The sequence below is a fragment of the Cryptomeria japonica genome, chromosome 11, assembly GCF_030272615.1.
Source record: "Cryptomeria japonica chromosome 11, Sugi_1.0, whole genome shotgun sequence".
Lineage (NCBI taxonomy): Eukaryota > Viridiplantae > Streptophyta > Pinopsida > Cupressales > Cupressaceae > Cryptomeria > Cryptomeria japonica.
Window position 1 is genome coordinate 673409137 of NC_081415.1, and position 16593 is coordinate 673425729.

General features: G+C 37.0%; 1 protein-coding gene across 1 annotated transcript; it reads right to left on the reverse strand.

The window, feature by feature from the left end:
* Positions 1-4282: 4282 nt before the first annotated feature.
* LOC131070682 (uncharacterized) lies at positions 4283-10093 on the reverse strand. Its single transcript, XM_058006275.2, has 2 exons — positions 9871-10093; positions 4283-6195 (listed from the first exon to the last, which is right to left on the reverse strand). The coding sequence occupies exons 1-2, from the start codon at positions 9911-9913 to the stop codon at positions 5528-5530; spliced, it is 711 nt and encodes a 236-aa protein (XP_057862258.2). The 5' UTR covers positions 9914-10093; the 3' UTR covers positions 4283-5527.
* Between the last annotated feature and the right edge of the window lie 6500 nt (positions 10094-16593).

The window sequence follows — 16593 nt, forward strand, 5'->3', positions numbered from 1 at the left end:
ATTGTTGGTCCCTAAAATGTTGGCAAGCCCAACGGTTTTTTTTCACCTTGTACGTGCTTAGAACTCATAATTAGCGCGTATGTGCTCCTACGCCTTAAAAATGTTATGGCAGGGCAGCGAACTAATAGGCTCAGTACCCCGTATGTGCTATTTGTAGTAAATAAAATGTGAAGGAAAAAGGAGGGAGGGAGAGAGGTAGAGGGAGGGAGGGAGAGAGGTAGAGGGAGGGGGGGGGCGAGAGCGGGGGGAAGGGAGAGAGGGGGGGAGAGGGAGAAGAAGAGAGAGGGATGGGGTATGGAGGAAGGGAGAAGGGGAGAGAGGTAGAGGGAGGGAGAGAGAGAGAGAGAGAGAGGGAGGAAGAGATTTGGGGGGAGGGAGAGAAGAAGAGAGAGAGAGAGAGAGAGAGAGAGAGAGGCACCCTGTACGTGCTTGAGAGGGGGAGAGAGGGAGACAATACACATACATACACACATATGTGTGTATATATATACTTAATATATTATATATTATTATATACATATATATTTAAATATTATATATACAATATCATATTATACACACTCCCAAATTTTAAACATAAGTAGCACGTACACGTTGTTTATAGTAAAAACAATGCATATGCACTGTTTATAGTAAAGATAGAGCATACACGCTTCTTACACCATAGGTACCCCATACGCGCTTCTTATACCATAGGTACCTCATACGCGTTTTTGACTGTTTAGGCTTGGAAATAGGCCTGGATGACAAAGCTATGGGTTGGAAGTTTGATTTCCCTCCATTTCCCTCCTTTTTAATGTGTTTTATTTTATCAACTTGGTTTCTCGACTTTGTCATCATCAAGTGGGTATTTCTCAAATTTCCCCCATATTTTCACCCATCTTCTGAGCTTTCTAACCATATAATTTTTAAAAAATTTGAACAACAATAACATTATTATTGAATTTCTTTTACCAGTGTTTTCATAGTTCTCACAGACATACGTGTACCATTTTTTTAATAACTTTTGATCTACTTATCAAAACTTTATATATTATTGTAGTGCACTTGATTCTTTACAATTTTTTTTTTAAAAATTGTATTTTTGATTTTTTTAGTGCAAGTTACGCTTCGCGCACGAACATGTACCTAATTTTTAGGACGTGCTCGATTGGAAAAATCATAAAAAAACAAAATACTCAACAAAATATTACAGAAAATATATACATCTTCTAATGCTCACTCTTAACTATCTTTCTGCCAAAGTATTTGTCAAAATACTAAATCTAACTATAACTTTTTTGATGCGCACGTCAGACACTATGTTATGTTTTTAAGAAAAAAATCAAGGTCTATTTTTCATGCGTGAAGGATTTGAACCCCTTAATATTATCCAATTTTTAAAAAATTTAGTAGTTTGAAAACTAGATTCAGAGTACTACAATATTTGTTCTTTGATTATCTTCATATCTTGAGTGGATGACTTTCAAATTTTGCCTCCAAGTTCAAGTTCACCTGGTTTTTAAAAAAAAGTGTCCACTTATACCCCCCTTTTTTACCACCATCTTTGTGCACTTACCCTCTGAGGGATGGTGGAAGATTAACTTTTATGGTGCATCTAAAGGTAATCCTAGACCATTTGGTGTGGGATTCATTGTTCTGAATTGGAAGGGGGATGTGGTGGCTTTGGGAGCACAAAAACATGACCCAAGAACTAATAGTATTGCTAAAGCTTCAGCTAGATTAATTGCAGTCAGTTTTTGTAGGAATTTAGGTGTTAGAAGGTTGCACTTGGAGGGGGATTCATTGATCATCATTCGGCCAATAATGAAGGGTAGTATTGAGGCATGGTATCTATAGAATTCAATTTTCATTATTGTGGAAGAAGTAAATAATTTTGAAGACTTCAAAGTGAGTCATGACAGAAGGTCAAGAAACTTGGAGGCAGACATTCTATCAAAATGGGATTTAACCTTTAATGAAATTGGTGAATTGAGATTCGAGGGCCTTTGGCAAATTAGCAATGAGGAGATTTATTTTTTTGGAAACAACTGAAGATTGTGCAATATTTGTTTTGTACACTTCGAGTACAAATAGTGAAGAAGTGTTGTGTTTTTGGTAGTGAGTAATTATGATGTGCAAGGTCATTAATGAAAGAGCTTGAGCCAAGAGGAGTCGAATTTAATTTCCGGTCATTTTCTTTTTCATTGTTTGATGTTAAGTGTTAAGCAGAGGTGGAGAAGCGTGATTGAGACTTTTTGCAGAAGTGGTGTTTCTGAGAAGTTTTGAAGGTGGTGGTGGTGTGCGGGGTGGTGAAATGGAAGCGAATTTCACCTTGAGAACACAAACAACTATGCCCCTTTTATGGGGATTTAACAGTGAGGAGGTTGTGGGGTTTATTCAATTTTTGGGATAAACATTTAGCACCGTGCATTTTTTTCATTGTGGGCAAGGAAATTGATGGGGTGAAGCATAGATACAAGACAAGGATGGGTGTATACTCTTGGATTATGGTGTGGGGCTTGAAAGTTGGCGAAGAAGATAGAACAATGAGGTGGGTTATGGAAGCTCTGGTTCCTAAAGATTTCCTGGGCGAAATGGAGTCTTTTCTGGAGTTGGCGGTACCTGGGCAGGGGTTTGAGATTGGAGAAGGTGTGGAGAATGATGGGTAGGGGATTAAACCAATAATAATCCCTTTTGTGAGATGGTCGTGAGGATAGTGCAAGTTTCATCGCAAGGTAGAGGCAAGACATGGTTGGGAATGAAGCTCTTGGTGTAGATTAAAGAGTTGAATGTCATCATAGAAAGAGCCAAGGTTGAGGCAGAGGATGCGGGGAGGAGGGTTATGCGTCTGAGGAAGCCGAGAGCGAGTACAAGGTTGGGTGGTGAAGCGAGTTCTTCAAAGAAGTGTTTATGTTGCGGTGGGTCTATTGCAATTTTGATTTCTAATGAGTTTTGTCTATGGTGGTTTCGTTCATTTTTTCTGTACAATTGTTATGATCGTTATATTGTTTGGTCGGGGGGTAGGTGTTGGTCTACATGATGTAGATTTTGTTTTGAACGATTCGATTTTGCTTCAGTTAGATTTGATGGGGATGCCTCTTTTTGGCCAATAGGGATGTTTTTTGGAAAGATAACATTTTATATTCAGCTAGTGTATATCTCAATTTGAATATTAATAAATATAATATTATTACCGAACAAAAAAAACATTGATCTAGAAAAATATGGGCAATTTAATTAACATTGTTCTAAAAAATGTACACATAAGCCCATAGTTATGCATCAATAGCGGTTGTTGTCGACTAACACATAACTTCATAATTGCTGCTTGTTATAATTGTCATTTTTTACATTAAATTTGTCGTGATGGAAGTTAATTCATTTTACAATTTTTTTAAATCAGTTATGCTATTTCTTTTAACTAAGCGTTCATGATTGAAAAATTGTTTTTATATTTTTTTAATAAAATAATTCATTAAAATTAATTTTAAAGATATATTATTTGATCTTTCATGATTTTTTAAAAATAATATATAGAGATCTCATATCTATAACTTAAAATTTTGTACTAATTTGAATAACATTAAAAATATTCATTATTGTTATAATATTTTAAGAAAATCTTTATTATTTTTTATAAAATTTCTTTTATAATTCAAAAATGATAAAAAATTACATAATCAAAATAAAAAAATATTTACTTTTTAAACCATTTCATTTTAGTTTTAACTTTTTAAACTTGATTTGAGAAGAAATATGTCAATAACGCGAAAAGTCAGTAACATGAAATTTTTCAAAAATTAATAAAATTACATCAGCAAAATTAGTTAAGGCTTTGATTTTTTGAAAAATTTCAAAAAAATCAATAACATGAATTTTATAACCCTGTTTCGGACCTGAAATATACCGACGTGAACAACTTTGAAGGAATGGTATAACGGATTCAGTAGATGACTTAAAAGATATGGAGAATTTTCGAGAAAAGTATTGCTCTAAGTTCTGTTTCATGATTCATTTTCTTTCTTGTTTTCAAAAGGAATGATTTCCTCAATCTTGACATTTTCAGAAAATTCACGATTTCATTATAAAATTTCCCATTGCTGGATTATGGTTAAAGCTAGTGACAATCATTCAGGCCAAAAAGCCTCTAACACTTTCCACCATACATTAACCCATAGATTTAGTTCAAATACATCAGAGATCTAATATGGCAACAGGCTTCTCCACTAAGTTTGACTTGAACTCCGTTTTTTCCAAGAACCTGAACAAATCAAAAGAGCTTTATGTATTGCACTTATCATATCAAAATAGCTTTGTATACTTACAAATATATCAAGTCAAACATAGCAACACGCTTTTACACCAAAAAATTGAGTTCAACTGTTCTCTTCCTCCTAAGAGTACAGAGGAATCAGAATAAGTCCACTGCGTAGCATAATCAGATAAAAATCGCTGATGATATTTTCTTAACATATAGGTTTAATGTTTTACCTTTCAAAATATTTTAGCATTTCTAAATGATATCAAAATCTGCACTTGTAATGATAATCTGTTAGCGTTTCCTAACGACATCAAAATCCAAGGTCATGCTTTCTTGTGGATTTCATATTTACAATTCAAGATTTTTGTAATCTCTTCGCACAGAACCTGCCAATCCCTACCATACTGGACGTTGTTATCAGGGTGGTATGAAACTATGGCTTTTCTGAGAGCTACTCTAACTTTTTCAGTAGAAGCGATGCTACCCAATAATCCCTTCTTCGGATCTGGATGAGTGTGCACACTATAAATGAACTTCAGGAAAGACTCCGAACTCCTGACCCCTTCCTCCTTGATCACATTAATTGTTTCATGAAGCCTATCTGCATCAAGCTCATACTTCTTGTCGTGCTCTCTTTTCTCTTCATCCACAATTTCTTTCTGGTGCTTTTGGACCTCCATTGATGAGTATTTATTCCATTCAGAGTTTGCTATACGCGGATTCATGATGGCAAGGGCGATTTTGGTGCACTCAAAATGGTAACGATGTGCCCCCTTTTTGTTTTTCAAGATAGATGAGTATACTTTCCCAATTCGGCTTAGTGCCATGGCTTCATTCTCTAGGTCTTTCTATCTGCTCAGTAAAATGGATTGCCTGTACCAGTCGATCGCATCCCACACAAGCTCCATGCAGATTACTTCTTCATCAATTAAAGCTTTCATAAGTAAGTCATCACCCTGAAAACGAGCTTGTACCGATTCACAGATGTACTGATACAATAGAACTTGCTCTTTCATACTATCAAATTCTTTTATCAAACCCTCGTCTTTTGTAGTGTAGACAATGGCTTCTGCTTTACTTAGTGGTAGATAACAATCCCTCATTGCATTCAGACATTGTCGGTAACCAGTCTGTTCAGTTTCTATTCCTCCATCTCCTTCCCTGCAAATGCATTTGATGCCCTGCTTGAAAATGAACTCAGAATGCATGTTATAAAGAACAGTTCCTAATCTCTTTTTCCTTTGACAGCTGCTGGACTCCACATTGTCTATTAGTGTACATAGCTCAACCAGTATGGGCCCTTACCCACTCCAAGATTTGCGTGACACTATCTTCTGCCTGCTTTAACCATGTGTCTGGTTTGGTATCATGGAGTTCTCCAAATTCAATGGCCAATAAATAAAATTCAAGAGACGTTGATATATGACGTTTGGCAGTCCATATGGCTTTTAAAGCTTCAGTCCCCTCTTGTTCTTCTATGTAGATCTTCCATTCTACTTTTCCCCATATCAAATTCACTGCACCCAAATTTTTATAGCATGAAGCTTTTTCACTTTCATCATTCAAGCTTGCAGCATCAAGGGCTGCTTCATATAATTCATGGGCTTTCCCCAATTTGTGCCTCAGAAGGCAAGGTCCATAAAATCCATTGGACACTTGTGAATAAATTTCATTTCCCTTTTTCCGTAGGGCTTCGCTGCTAGGGCTTTTAATGGGCACTTGTAAGTCCTTGCCTGATGATACTGGTTTTCTGGGTAATTTGGTGATCATGACCTCTATTGAAGGATAACTTTCTTTGAAATTAGTAAATTTCATATGATATGATCCATCAACTTTTGTAGCTTTGGGAGAGTGAGTGCTATCCTGTGTTGCATATCTTTTCCTCCTGTTTTTAGTTCTGTTCTTCTTGGGGGTACTGTTCTTCTTGGGGGCCATTATTATGCTAGCTATACCTACACCACAAAATCAAAAGTGATTAGTTCCAACAAATCTCCAAAAAGAAAGATTCATGGCCAGTTAATCGGATAAACAAAAATAACACTACAGAGAAACTGCCTGATGAATCTGAAATTGTCTACAGAAGACAGGTTGGTTTTGGATGCACCATAACCCAATTGTAACAGTCAGAAATTTAATCTCCAGAATATTCGTTCAATCAAATGCTATTATACCTATAGATCTTTTATTGATAAGAAACATCAATTCCACGAGTTCCCATTATAATTTCAATGAATATGCCTTTTCACTAAGTCATTCATAAGCTTCTATTTGACAAAAACCGTACAATTAACTTCTCTCAGATGTGGTGCCTTCTCTATTGACCTCGGTCCACTATCTTTAGCTTGCTTCCTGATCCAATTAACATAGAGAAATTGAAATTAATGTTATGTACTTAAGATTTTATTGAAGATTTACCATGAACCAATAATCAGAATTAATCTACAGACGTTCTCTGTTTCGTTACTCTCTAGTTCGCTTAGAATTCCTTCGTACACATAACTGAACCAAAGCAGTCACTCAACATTCGCATACATCTTTCATAAGACACAAACCTGGATAGATGCTTACAGGCATGGGAGCAACTCCGAGCAAATTTCAAATATATCAATGGACAGAGACTCAGATTACAAATAGATGAGGTTCCATCTTAGACCAATGTTAAACATATTATTTACAGCTTGTCTAGTCCTCATCATTACAAGGTTACTATATTATACATATCTCAGAACTATGACAGAACTTTACACTTTACATGAAACTTAGAATGATAACCATTCATCTCTTAGATACTTACAAACTCTAGGTACAGTGTCCATAAGACTTTGACACCATCCATCCTCTCAATATATATAAATTGCACTAATACATCAGAACCCCTTTCTTCACTGTCATAGCATACGTAATTTACTAGCCTAGAACTACAGCATACGACCACTGTTATTGACAAGTAACATATAAAGTAGACTAAACCTAATTACTCGATTCCATTCTTCATAGACAGCCTACATATCCCCTCCCAGGAATTAGAGGAATGTAGTTCTCATCTATCGACAGTTGGTAACAACCACTAGTTGACAGTAATCAATAGCCAAATTTGGAAATGTTGTTTTAAACGAACATAGAAGCGTCGATCTCTAACAGGATTTGGTTGTATCACTAATGGAATGGATTTGTTGATGAATAAAAAAATAAAATTTATTTTAATTTAGCAGAGGTTCAAGCGAAAATTGGATGGAGCCTCCTGTTGGAACAAAAAGAGGCTTGCCTACAAGATTGGCAGCTGGTCCTTAGTGGGATCTATTTAGGTACCAATATTCAGATCAACAAATAAGTGGTCATCATGCTTGGAAATGTCAAAACTAAGTATGTACAACTTCTCTATGAGTCTAAGCTATATAGGGTCTTGGAAAGGAGAATTTGAATTTCAAATGTAAAATGGTTTCATGTTGAGAGTGACTATAATGTCTTGGTCAGATATTTGAGGTCCAATGGGGTGTTCAAGCTTCTATTTTTCAGGAACAGGAAGAAAATAGGAACTCCTACATTTTAGGTCTGCATGTTTAAGTAGGTGAAAATGGGGTGGGGCTAGAAGCTGCCCCACCAGCGTAGAAATATTATTTGCTACTAGTCAAATATCTATGTTCAGATTCAAGTTAGAATTTTTTTGGAAGGAAAATTATTATTTTTACTTATTTTTATCTCATATACACTCCATCAACACTAATTGTATTCATGAGACCACAAGCTTCCTTAAAAGATGTCAAGATGTGCTTAACACACTTAAGCCAAAAATGGTCCAGGAGCTTGTTCACAACTAAAGCAAGAGATTAACAATGCAAAATTTGAAATAGATCATCTTTCTGACCAAAGGTTTTGTTACGATGCTCAAATATGCAAGGTTCACAAACTTTTTCAGCAAGCTTTAAGCTTTTATAGGTTAACCCTGGTGTGGTTGGTTAATATTTTTAGTGAATGCAGAATGCCTTTCTCCAGTTGACTTCCCATTGTTATACCGAGGCATTTACTTTTGTTTTACTGTAGAATCTCAAAGGATTATAACAGTTGACCAGTGTTTTTGCTAACTGGTGCTTGTGGAAAGTTAAACCAAGTGTTCTCTTCAGATTTATGGTTTTATTTAGCAGAGAACTTTGCAGGACTTGAATGTTTATCACTGTCTAAGGTAATTAACAATTTAAACAAGAATTTTGTTCCGACCTCTAATTTTGTTTATTTATTTACTTCGCAATTTAATCCTTGTTTCTCTTGGAGTTTCCAGTTTCAAAAGAAATGCAGATAATGAATTTTGATGCATTTTATACTGTTTTTATTTGTAACCTTTCTCGTTCTCCTTTTTCAGGCATTGTAATGAGTTACGAAGAGCTTGTTAGTGACAATAATAACAATGGAATTATAACATTTGAACAATTGAGGGATTTTTCGCTTCTGTATCCTCATTAAGCTAAACATCTATCAATATTGGGAAAGAGTTTGGCCCATTGATATTAGGCAACAAGCAGCTATTCCTGAAGGTATTAGCAAGCACATGCATACAACAAAATATCTCATTGTTGGAGGTGGTGTCGTGGGATTTTTTCAAGGAAATGGGATCAATGTTCTTAAAGTAGCTCCAGAAATTGCAATCAAATTTTATGCTTATGAAAAGAGAGAAAAATCTTGTAGTAAGCGTAAGTGGGTAAGAAAGATAGAGGTCAGAGCCTTAACTGTTCTATTACTCCTTGTATGACACTACTAAGGACTAAATGCAGTACATGTTTTGCAAATCAATGCAGCAACAATTACATTTTTTAACCTGTGAATCTCACCTTATTCAAACAAGCTCTACAATTCTACCAAGAAGGTATCAATTATTTCAAATTAATGCAAATTTGTACTTCATTTTTATTACAAATTATCACTACCGTTGTGGACAACTTTTTGCAGAGCAAATTGGTTCTGAAAATGTATAACCCTCAAACCAAATTTTGTTGCCAATCATTCTCCTTTCAACTTTCAAATTTGTAGCCTTATGTGTATCTCCTCAGTAAACTTCACTGCCCAAAACCTGCATAACAACCTGTATTTTTATTCAAATTACTGCCAAATCAAAAAGAAAACAAGAGCTGCAGGGCAGCGAAGTTCCTGCCAAGATTGGAAGAACAATTTTGGGTTCGGTTTTGTGTGAAGACTAACGTTGAAACAACTTTGAAGCTTGGTTTTTAAGTCGACAGTTAAACATAAAATAGTGAAAAACTTATTCCAGACATAGGGCTGGTTGGTCCTTCAACAGAATTCTCAAGCTTATTCTATGAAACGTAACCAGTTATGTTCTTAAACCTTCAACAGAATTCTCAAAGCTTATTCTATGAAACGTGACCAGTTCTGTTCTTAAACCTTCAACAGAATTCTCAAAGCTTATTCTATGAAACGTGACCAGTTCTGTTCTTAAATATTCATGTCGTATACCAGAAGAAACATGACAAAATACGAATGGTAGTCAGGGAGCATCAAAGAACATATTTCTCATCCCGGAATGATCCATGAAAGGAGTAGGTACAATATATTGTGGTCCGCAAAAATAAAAACATGAAAGGACATAAATTGACGAGGAAGTTGACATCTTTTCTTACTTGCCAAATAAGACAATATTTTTCTACACGTAATTGATGTCATTTGGTTTCATCGCCTCATATGCTGCTATAACAACAAACCACCAAAATAGAATCTGGATGCATTCCCCAAATGATTGCCTATATACAAAACACAATTAAGAATCAGTATTACATGAGAACATGTTATGTTCATAGTACAAGATGAATTCCAGTCAATTATCAGTTCTTCAGGCAGGAGATAACAAAATGTTACCAGTTCTAAAAAAGAAACGCTGATTAAAAAAAATTACAAAAACACTTTTGCAGAATGAAACAACAAAAATCTAGAATATCTAAACAGAACGTTGATTTAAACAGACTTTGCAGCTGAAAAAGCTCTGCCAGAGAAAACCAACTCTATTTACACAGAAAAACAAAGCCAAATACCTGTAGAGCCTCTACTGCAGCAAAAGACGCCATCAAGAATGTGTAAAGTGAAGAAAAATAAATTCCCCCTTCTTATCAAGTTTGGGGAAAAGATAATATAAACTATAACATTTTACCTGATAATTGATCATGAAATGCATATACCATCCCCTATTATGCTTTACACGCAGACACCATCTCTACATGCAGGACACCATCTCTAGATGCAGAACACAATCCGTCTACTACTCAAATTCACGGTAGTCCATGACATTAATTTAAGCTCAAGAACTCCCTCCATTCATTTCTTGTCAGCCATATTAATAATAACCCCTCCAACACACTAAGAATTGTCAGTCATATTAATTATTAGTTCGGCTCTTTCATCAACATTCCCAACAAAAGAGTTGATAATTAATATGAAATTTTCTCACAGATCTTGTAGCCATGAAGAGTCGTATCATATCTGCCCCATCATAAATACCTCACTGGAGAAACAGAATGCACTGAAGGAAAAAATCGTGAAAATATCTTGCATTAAATGAAATCTGATTTCTGAAATCAAATCCGATCTCCATTATGAAAACTTTTCCCGTCGGGAGCACGGTGTGGCACATCCTTCTATGGACGCGGTAGAGAAATGGAGGAGGACGCAGTTTCAATTCTTACTGCTTTCAATTGTCTGAAAGATGAATACTGTGGCAGCGCTTTGCACTTCTTTAGTGGAATTAGGGCCCTCTACATGCTTGCTTGCTGTAATCTCTTCTCTAGCTGAGACTGTCTTAAAGTTTCAAAAATATATAACAGGAATCCATCAATGGTGGGAGTCAGACGCTTCCCTAACCAAATCCTAGCAGTGCGCTTGCTGAGCTTTCACTGTCTTTGGCTTATTTTATGCACCTGCTGTAATGGTAATCTTTGTCAACCATAAAACTTTCATTTATGTTTTTCTTAGTTGAAATTTATATTTTTAAATTTTAAATATTGTAAAAAACAAATTTTAAGGAATGATAGATTTTTGAGGGTTTTTTTTAATTATTTTTAAAAAAGAAATGTTTATTTTAAATATTTTTTTATTTTTTTTATTATTATTTATAATATTGTAAATAAAATATTTTTTAAAATAGATATATAAATTTTAATAATTCTTTTTTATTTCAAAATATAGATAATACAATTAATTACAAGGATTTAATTCAATATAAATTAAATTAAAAATAAAATACAAATATTTCTATTAAAAAATAAATCTAATTATTATATATATTTTTTATGATTGCATTTATATACTTTTGGAAATCATTTTATTTTTTAATACTTTTTGAAAATCTTAAATTTTTTAATCATTTTAAGATATATAAAATAATTTAATAACTTGTAATCATAAATTTAAATATTTTTTATTTGATGTTCGTTAATGGGCTTTTAAGGGTTGATCCTAAAGAATGCAATAGACCGAATGTGAAATGGGTTCCTCTGGATAAAGACTAGATTAAGGTGAACTTTGACGAAGCAACAAGAGACAATTTGGATCAATTAGAAGCAGGGTGTGTGGAAGGAAATCATAAAGGAGAGGTTTTGGCGAAATGTGGACAAGGCTTAGATATTATCACTAATAATTTAGCAAAAGCAAATGCGGCCCTTTGGCAATTCAGATGGCAAAAGGGCTTGGGGTCAAATATTTACAACTAGAAGGTGACTCCAAAATTATTACTCAGATGATAACAAAGGGGAGTGCAATCCACTGAAAAATAGATAAACTAATTTAGATCATAATTAGACAGCTAAAGGATCTTCAAAAAATTTAAATCTCTCACACTCTACAAGAAGGAAATCAGGAGGCCAATAAGCAAGTTAAGGAGTTTATGAACTTCCGACAAGGTGACATAAGGTGGAGTGAAGAAAGGGTGATGCGGGCAAACCAAAATTAAGAGGTGGGTAGTTGCAACTTCATCATTGCTAGTAGAGAACAGAGTGATGAAACATGATGCTTGAAGCGAGGGAGCAGGCAGGGAGTAATATGGTGAGATTTTCGATAGAGATGGGCATACGAAGGAAGTGTTCCATCATACCAACAAATGAGTTGATAAGTGGTGGTTACGGTGGCCATTGCGTCCAAGAAATAACGATAGGCCAATTGAAACTTAAAGGAAAGATATCATGCTACAAAGTGGGAAAACCAAAAACATGTATCCCAATGTAGAGTTGGATCCGTATGCTGATATGTTGCTTAAATCAATTTCAATTCAATTATAAATCTAAATTTAGATTAAATACAATTTCATGCTAATTTCTAACTAACACTCACCCTTTAGTTCCACCTTTTTTGACTAATTAATTAATTCAATTAATTTCTTTAATCACCTCTCTAACTATCAATTTTCTTTTTCGTTCACTTCAGCTCCACCTCTTAATCAATTCTCTCCAATTTCTATAAATTCATCATCAATCTCCCTTTTTCAACCACCATATCTTCAATTTTTTGTGCTATCATATTGCAGGTTATCAAGCATGATTCTGAGAGACAACATTATGCATGGAAGAGGGGAGCAATAGGAGTTTTTGTGGATTCAGTGATTGATTGTGTTTGATTGAATGGATTCAATTGTTGATTTGCATATTTCTTATTGTGTTTATGGATTGATTCAATTAGATTTGAGTTTTGGTGGTTGACTCGCTAATCCTTCCTTTCTCTCACGTGGGCTCTCTCTATCTCTAGTTTCTTATTCTCTTTCCATCAACCTCTCTCTCTCTCTCTCAACCCCTCCCTTCCTCCACCCCTTTCTCTCACCTGGGCTCTTTCTCTAGTCTCATACTCATTTTCCATCCCTTCCTCCCTCTCACTTAGTCTCTATCTCTCTCTTAGGTCTCTCTCTCTCTTTGGTTATGCTTGGGAGGGAGGGAGGGAGAAAGGGAAAGAGAGGGTGAGAGGGAGAGATACTTGAGAGAGAAAGAGAAAGGGAATAGGAGATAAAGAAAGAGTGTTATAGGGAAAGAGAGAGAGACTTGAGAGAGAAAGAGAAAGGGAGAGAGGGAGAGAGGAAAAGAATGTGAGAGAGAGACACTTAATAGAGGGGGAGGTAAATAATGGGAAGGAGAGAGGGAGAGGGAAGAGAATAGGAAAGAGAGACACCTAAGAGAGAGGGGGAGGAGAGAATGGGAGGGAGAGAGGGAGAGGGAAGATAGAGGATGGGGGAGGGATAGAGGGAAAGAGGAAAAAAGAGGGAGAGAGACACCTGATATATATATATATATATATATATATATATATATATACAGGGAGAGAAGGGTAGAGAGGGAAAGAGGGAAAAAGAGGGAGAGAGACACCTGAGAGAGAGACAGAGATGAGAAAACAAAGAGAGAAGGGCAGGGTGAGAATGCAAGAGAGAGACACCTAAGAGAGAGAGAGAGAGAGAGAGAGAGAGAGAGAGGGGGGGGGAGGGAGAGAGGGAGAGAGAGGAGAGAGAGATGGGGAGAGAGGGAGAGGGAGAGAATGGAAAGAATGGGAGAGAGACACCTAAGAGAGAGGGTGAGAGAGATAAAGAAAGGGAAAGGGAAGGGTTGGGAGAGATGGAGATAGAGAGAGATAGAGAGAGAGAGAGGGAGATAATGAGAGAGAGACCTAAGAGAGGGGGAGTGAGAGAGACAGAGATAGAGGGTGAGAGGGAGAAGGGGGTTGGGAGGGAGAGAGGTAAAAAGAGTTAGAGGGAAAGAGATAGAGACCATATGGTATCCTAAGGGGTCATATGGTGTCCTACATTCCCTCGGGACACCATATGACCCCTTAGGACACCATATGGTGTCGTTATTGGTTGTATTATGTCCTAAGGGGTCATATGGTGTTCTATGATCCCTTAAGACACCATATGACCCCTTAGGTGTCGTTAGGGGTCATATTGTGTCCTTAGGGGTCATATGGTGTCCTGTGACCCCTTAGGACACCATGTGGTGTCGTTGGGGGTCATATGGTGTCCTACGACCCCTTAAGACACCATATGACCCCTTAGGACTCCATATGGTGTCACTATGGGTTGTATGGTGTCCTCAAAGGTCATATGGTGTTCTATGACCCCTTAGGAAACCATTTGGTGTTGTTATATGGTGTCCTTATGGGGCCATATGGTGTCCTAACGGGTCATATGGTGTTCTATGACCCCTTAGGAGACCATATGACCCCTCAAGACACCAAATGGTGTCATTATGGTTCATATGGTGTCTTAAGGGTTCATATGGTGCCATATGACCCCTTTGGACACCATATGATCCCTTATGTGTCGTTAGGCTCATATGGTGTCCTATGACTCCTTTGGACACCATATGAGCCCTTATGTGTCATTAGGCTCATATGGTCTCCTACGACCCCTTAGGACACAATATGATTCCTTAGGACTTTATATGGTGTCATTATGGGTCGTATGGTGTCCTAAGAGGTCATATGGTGTTCTATGACCCCTTAGGACACCATTTGGTGTCGTTATGGGTCATATGGTGTGCTAAGGGGTCCTATGGTGTCCTATGACCCCTTAGGACTCCATATGATCCCTTAGGTGTCGTTATGGGTCATATGGTATCCTAAGGGGTTATATGGTGTCCTAAAGGGTCACATGGTGTTCTATGACCCCTTAGGACACTATATGACCCCTTAGGACTCCATATGGTGTCCTAAGGGGTCATATGGTGTCCTATAACCCCTTAGACACCATATGACCCCTTAGGTGTCGTTAGGGATCATATTGTTTTTTAAGAGGTCATATGGTGTCCTATGACCCTTTAGGACACCATATGACCCATAACGACACCATACGACCCATAACAACACCATATGGTGTCCTAACAGATCATATGGTGTCATATGACTCCTTAGGACACCGTATGACCCCTTAGGTGTCGTTAGGGGTCATATTGTGTCCTAAGGGTCATATAGTGTCCTATGACCCCTTAGGACACCATATGACCCTTTAAGACACCATATGGTGTCGTTATGTGTTGTATGGTGTCCTATGACCCTTAGGACACCATATGGTGTTGTTAGGGGTCATATGGTGTCCTAAGGGGTCATATGGTCTCCTACGACCCCTTAGGACTCCATATGGTGTTGTTATGGGTCATATGGTGTCCTAAGAGGTTATATGGTGTTCTATGACCCCTTAGGACACCATTTGGTGTCATTATGGATCGTATGGTGTGCTAAGGGGTCATATGGTGTCCTATGACCCCTTAGGACTCCATATGACCCCTTATGTGTCGTTATGGGTCATATGGTGTCCTATGACCCCTTAGGACTCCATATGAACCCTTATGTGTCGTTATGGGTCATATGGTGTCCTATGACCCCTTAGGACACCATATGAACCCTAAGGACACATGCATGGATCCCTAGGATACCATATGACCCTAGAGAGGGAGGGAGAGAGGGGGAGGAGAGGGAGAGAATGGGAGAGAGATACACCTAATATAGGAGGAGAGTGAGAGAGATAGATAAAGGGTAAGGGAGAGAGAGAGAGAGAGAGAGAGAGAGAGAGAGAGAGAGAGAGAGAGAGAGAGAGAGAGAGAGAGAGAGAGATACACTTGACAAAGGAGGAGAGTGAGATGGAGAGATAGAGGCAGAGAGGGAGAGAGACTTAAGAGAGAAAATGAGAGAGAGAGAGAGAGAGAGATTGATAGCCAAAGACTTGATAGAGAGGAGAGAGACTTGAGAGAAACAGAAATGGGGGAGAGAAAAAGAGAGTTAGAGGGAAAGAAATACTTGACAGAGGAAGAGAAAGGGAGGGGAAGGGAGAGGGAGAGAATGGGAGAGAGAGAGACACCAAAGAGAGGGGGAGAGAGTGAGAGATACAGATATTTGAGAGAGGGATAGAAAGAGGGTGAGGGAGATCAGAAAGAGAGGGAGAGATACCTGAGAGAGGGAAGAAAGTAAAGAGGGAGAGGCCTAAGAGACAAAAAGGTAGGGGTTAAGGAAGAGAGATGGGGAATGTAGGGAAGAGACGAGAGAGATAAAGTTGATACGAGCATGCTGATTACTGAAATTTGACTAAGTCTTAAATTTATAAGAATACTCAAAAAACTAGAATCTGTATTATAAGTCTTAGAGATCTGGAACCACTCTCAAACATCCTAAAAATATATACATAAAAGATAAAAGACAAAGAGAAATGCCACTTATACTTAAATGTTATATTTTATGTATATATCTCGTCAACAACCTAATGAAATGTTAAATGAATTGCATACAAGTCCATATTACTAATTTAAATTTTTTTGACAGAAAAATGCGTACGTGGTTTACAAACTAAAACCACATATGGGGTTTTAGTTTATAAACTACATATGGAGTTT

What these genes read in the sequence shown, in the direction of transcription:
- LOC131070682 (XM_058006275.2), bottom strand. Translation starts at nt 9,913, where the DNA reads ATGACATCAATTACGTGTAGAAAAATATTGTCTTATTTGGCAA. An exon ending in AATATTGTCTTATTTGGCAA is followed by an intron (nt 6,196 to 9,870) that starts GTAAGAAAAGAT and finishes TTTGTGGTGTAG; the next exon opens with GTATAGCTAGCATAATAATG.